The sequence below is a fragment of the Myotis davidii genome, unplaced genomic scaffold (assembly GCF_000327345.1).
Source record: "Myotis davidii unplaced genomic scaffold, ASM32734v1 scaffold453, whole genome shotgun sequence".
NCBI lineage: Eukaryota > Metazoa > Chordata > Mammalia > Chiroptera > Vespertilionidae > Myotis > Myotis davidii.
Window position 1 is genome coordinate 2,258,347 of NW_006285234.1, and position 5,504 is coordinate 2,263,850.

Here is a 5,504-nt window from a genome sequence, read left to right on the forward strand (position 1 = left end):
TTTTACCAGAGGAACTATTTTCTCCTGAGATCACATTTTGGATTAGGTTGCTTCTTACTCAAGGCTCCAGACAATCTTTGTCCTACCTTTAGTTCAGCAGTTCCCAGAAAGAGGTGGCTTCTTTTCTCTATGTTGAAAATGCCAACTAAATGAGGTTATTTATTCATAACTGGACTGTCAGTGGTGCTGAGAATTAAGCCCAATGGCCACTGTGGCCTTCTCTGTGCTCACCTCTGGCCTGCCATGCTTAGATGCTTCTAGACCAGTGGATAATTGATATTCCTGGTTCCACACTGGCCATCACTTCACAGTTGTAACTCATCTGCATCTGTATGATGCCTTGTTGTTACACTTACCTGTTCGTGGCTTTGAAAATAGTGAAAGCAAAATAAAATACCCAATCAAAATAGAGTCAAGTCTAAGGGCTCTCCAAGCCATCATGGATTTTTAAAAAGCTGTGGTGCCCCAGCGTCATGCACTGCCAAGTTCTGTACAACAGAAGGCCATGAGTGTGACACCCGTGTGGTCTTATTAAAAGGGGGATTACGGACATAGTACTTGAGCTTTGCGGGTATGTTAAGAAACCAAATTAAGAGGTTTGCCCTTGCAAAGTAAAATATAGCTCTGTTTTGTATGGTTACCACATTTAATATGGAATATATATTTCATTCATGTATTCGGAATACATATAATATGGACAGAAGTGAATGAGGAGAACACACTACCTTTAGAATTCTGATTATTTTCTCTATTCACCAGGCTAGAACAATATATAGATATTTAAGCGGAGGAGACGGCTTTTTTTTCTGGATGCGATTGACCCTGGTTACAATTAAGGGGTGATCCCCTTCAGATAATAAACCCATTTAACTCCTGTTTCTCTGCCTTCGCCGGGAGAGCACGACACGATCAGCTTGCTGGTAATGGGTGTTTTGCTGCCGGATGGGTTTCCGTCAAAGTAGACGGTGATGTTGTTGATCTTCTTGGGCCGGACTGAGTCCATGGCCCGCACGGAGAAGGCTGGGTGCTCCACGATGAAGGAGTAGGTGACTGTGTGGTAGAAGACGTTCTTGAAGGGGATGACTATGTTGTACCCGGCTCGGATCTGGAGGGGACCTTGCGGCTTTGGGGGCACAGCCACTCCGAAGAGGGGGATGATATACTCTCCGCCGGCAACGGATGACAGGCTCAGGGTGCCTTTGGTGTCCCCCAGGTGGCTGGGCTCGAAATAGACTTCCACACTAATTTCCGTGCCGCCCTGAGCCCCCGCGGGCGCGCTGATGACCTTCTCCGTGTGGAAGTCTACGCAGTCGGACTGAAAGGAGAACAAGTACACCTGGTTCACACGGGGTCCTGGTGGGTATAGCAGCAGCCCAGGTCCATCCCCCATCCCTCCACTCTCAGTCGAGCAGGCTATAAAAAGCTGTGTGTCCTTATGTAACTCCCTTGAAGATAGGTAGCACTTTTAATTGTTATTCCTATCTATATATATATGTAAAAGGTTAATATGCAAAGTGTCCCCTCGGGAATTCGACCAAGAGAATGGGAGTTTGATGGCTTGCTATGACGTGCGCCGATCACCAGGGGGCGGTGCAGAACATGGGGGGTGACTAGTGGCTGCAGCAGGGGAAGGGGGAGGCAGGGAGGCCGGGAACCTGATCAGCCCTGATCACCAGCCAGGCCTAGAGACTATACCGATGCATGAATTTCATGCACTGGGCCTCTGGTTTTACCATAAAGAAAATGAGGCCCAAAGACATGTGGCTGGATTATGTTAGTGTGGCAGTCATTGCTGTTGCTCCCCATAACCGGCTCTTCTTTCCTTCCATACACATGGAAGACTGAATGATCTAGATCAGTGGTGGCGAACCTTTCGAGCTTGGCGTGTCAGCATTTTGGAAAACCCTAACTTAACTCTGGTGCCGTGTCACATATAGAAATTTTTTGATATTTGCAACCATAGTAAAACAAAGACTTATATATTTGATATTTATTTTATATATTTAAATGCCATCTAACAAAGAAAAATCAACCAAAAAAATGAGTTTGCGTGTTATAGGTTCGCCATCACTGATCTAGATCCTCATGGACGGGTGAGACTAGTTCTAGAGCAGTGGTTCTCAACCTTCCTAATGCCGCGACCCTTTAATACAGTTCCTCATGTTGTGGTGATCCCCCAACTATAAAATTATTTTCGTTGCTACTTCATAACTGTCATTTTGTTATGATTCGTAATGTAGATATCTGATATGCAGGATGTATTTTCATTGTTACAAATTGAACATAATTAAAGCATAGTGATTCATCACAAAAACAATATGTAATGATATATGTGTTTTCCGATGGTCTTAGGTGAACCCTGTGAAAGGGTCGTTCAACCCCCAAAGGGGCCACGGCCCACAGGTTGAGAACCGCTGCTCTAGACAATCAGTTGAGAGAAGTGAAAGGTGTCACTTCCACACCAGAGTCTTCAGTTGCCCACGCCAGTCCCTGTAGGGACTTTTCACCCCTCTGGCACTGTGCCCAGAAACACGTGAGATGGTGCCTGCTCGTCAGCCTGGATCCCTGAGTGGCTGTGATGGGCAGAGTCCCCGTCTGAGCCTCGCTGCAAAGACAGTGCAAACGAGAGACAAACCGTTGTGCTTTTAAGCCACTGAGAGATTGAGGCTCTTTGTATATTACAGCATAATCCAGCGTCTCCTGACTGATAGGACTGACCAAGTGCCTATATGTCCCTTGACTGTAGCTCTGATGTTGACTGAGCACACACCCACCCAGTGTAAAGGCTACTTCTCCTAGCTCCCCTTGTTGCTATGCAGTTTTGCTCAATGGAATGTGAGTGGAAATGATATATGCAGGCTCCCCTGCCTCCCTTTTCCCTTGTACCTGGCTAACATGTGGATGTCACCGTAAGCTGTCTTGGTCCATGTGGACCAAAGCAACTCTCTACAGAGGGACAGGAGCCTGGGTGGCTGATGTCATTGAGCTACCATTCCAGCTCAAACTGCTTATGCCCACAGTTATCTGAGAGAGGAATAAACGTCTATTTTGTTGTCATTTTGGGTTTCTGTTTCAGGAGTTAAGCCTACATTCCAACTGATATACTAGGTAACATATCTGGGACATTTACTGTGGGCCAGGCTCTATGAAAATGGTTTTATGTATGTATTTAAAAGTCCTCATAGAAATCCTGTAAGGTCAGGGTATTATCACCCTGTAGAGGCAAACTTAGAGAGATTTAGTAAATTATTCATACAAAGAATATAGTACAGCTCAGCCAGTGTGGCTCAGTGGTTGAGCGTTGACCTCTGAACCAGGAGGTCACGGTTCGATTCCCGGTGAGGCACATGCCCAGGTTGCAGGCTTGATCCCCAGTGTGGGGCGTGCAGATTTTTAAAACTCTCTCTTGTCATGGATATGTCTATCTCTCTCTCCCTCTCCCTTCCTCTCTGAAATCAATAGAAATATACATTAAAAACCAAGAATATAGTAAAGCCAGGATTCAAATCCAGGTCTGTTGGCTTCCACAGCCTATACTCATGACCACTAAGCTCTACTGTCCCCCTTGATTGACTGCGGAGCATGCGCTGGGGAGCAAATCTCCCCACCCCTCCTCCCAGCTTGTTAAGATAGAAAGTCTTTAAGGAAGAACCCAGGCCTCATACTATTTCCGTCTAGCTGGGAGTTCCCAGGCTCTATGATGCACCGACTCCCTCAGGTTCACAGTGCCGCACCCTGTGTCCTCCTCCCATTGTTCTTGAGGTCAGCCTTCTGGCAAGGAGAGGGCCCGGGGGGGTGGGGCCGGGGCTGCTCACCCTGCAGTAGTATTCTGTCTTCTGCCGGGTGTAATTGATGAACTTGGCAAAGATGCTCTGGCCGCTGCCAAGAACAGTCTGGAAGTGGATGGGCTTTTCAGGCAGCGCTGGCAGAGCCTTCAAGTTGAGCTCATACTGGTAGTAACCCAGATCATTGTTGTGCAGAACTAGTCTCCCCAAGGTTTCTCCAGCTCGCAGGGGCTGGAATTCGAATGAGAATGTGCCCTGCGAGGGAAGACAGGGGCCTCGGTGATGCGGTGATGCGGCGGGTCCCCTTCTCCCCTGCCACCCAGGGACCTCAGAGCAGGTGGGTGGCAGAGATGGCGCTTCACACTGCAGTGTTCACACTGATCTTGAGCTCCGGGAACCTCTGCCCAAACCAGCCCACTTTTCCTCCCCTGTCCTCTTCCTAACTGTCCTGTTCCAGGTATTTCGAGGTCTGGAATCTGTTTGAATCTAAAAATAGGTCAAGGGTCAAGCACACTATAGACCCCTCCCAGGGCTGGCCCGACCTCAGGGGGTGCAGAACGTGGATCCAGTGGCCCTGGGGGCAGAACCTCTGTCACAGCTATCAGGGGCCCCTGGCAGCCGGGTCTTACCTCCGAGTTAGGGGGCACCATGAACTGGGAGGGCAGGTTGATGTCGGGCACCCTGCACTCCGTGGCGAAGGTCACTGAGTAGGGCAGGGGGTTCTCCACCTTGACGGAGGCTGATGTGCTCTGCCGGACGGGGCTCGTCATCTCGATGGTTTTGATGACGCCTGAAGGGATGACCCTGAAACTCGTCATGTAGTATAGGAACTCGTTGGTCACCTCGTTTCGGAAGATCACCTGAGTTCACGGGAGAGTGGGAGGAAGCGAGGCAGAGGAGAGGGGTTAGCGGGGGTCATTCTCTCTGCGAGCAATGCCTGGGCATGGAAAGCGTGGGTGCCAGGCTGACGTGGGCCCTCCCAGCCTGTCTGCATCCCCACCAGCCGGCCGTGCCCTTTACTCTGCTCTGGCTCTTCCCAGGTGAGAGGATGTTACACAGCCTGCGTTTGCTTTGGAGGCCACAGCGGCCCTGGCTAGTGCTGCAGGTGAACGTCTCCTCAGTGGGGACAGCTGGCTGGCCCTGAGAACAAGCATGACCTGGAGAGGTCCGTGTTGTAGTGGGTTTCACTACTATTCCCGTTGTTGCCAGAGTAGATGACGACGACAATGATGATGATGATGATGATGATGATGACAATGATAGCATCTAACACTTAATGATTTCTCTGTGCCAGGCACTAGAAGTACTGAATTGTTTAATTCACACAGTTTGTAAGCGACATGATGTGTTGTTGTTTTTTTAAGATGATGGAAACGAGGCTTAACAACATGAAGTATCTTGACCAGCATCAGATGCAGAGACGTGTCAGAACCAGGATTTGGTTGGACTGGTTCCGGAGCTCACACTTGTAACTGTCGTATATTGTCCCTTCACCCCTGCAACTGACTTGTCATCGACAGGCTGATCACCTTTTTAAAGTTCTTTTCCTGGGCCATACCGGTTTGGCTCAGTGGATAGAGCATTAGCCTGTGGACTCCAGGGTCCCAGGTTTGATCCTGGTCAAGGGCATGTACCTTGGTTGCAGGCAAATCCCCAGTCGGGGGTGTGCAGGAGGCAGCTGATTGATGTTTCTAACTCTCTATCCCTCTTCCTTCCTCT

General features: G+C 49.0%; 1 protein-coding gene across 1 annotated transcript in view; it reads right to left on the minus strand.

The window, feature by feature from the left end:
* Nucleotides 1-632: 632 nt before the first annotated feature.
* Nucleotides 633-5,504, minus strand: part of HYDIN (HYDIN, axonemal central pair apparatus protein) — a 361,269-nt gene continuing 356,397 nt past the window's right edge. Inside the window, exons 84-86 of the mRNA XM_015558788.1 lie at nucleotides 4,415-4,645; nucleotides 3,816-4,040; nucleotides 633-1,315 (exon numbers count right to left, since the gene is read on the minus strand). Of these exons, the coding sequence (XP_015414274.1) occupies nucleotides 833-1,315; nucleotides 3,816-4,040; nucleotides 4,415-4,645 (939 nt within the window). The 3' untranslated portion in view covers nucleotides 633-832. The remainder of the gene's footprint in view (nucleotides 1,316-3,815; nucleotides 4,041-4,414; nucleotides 4,646-5,504) is intronic.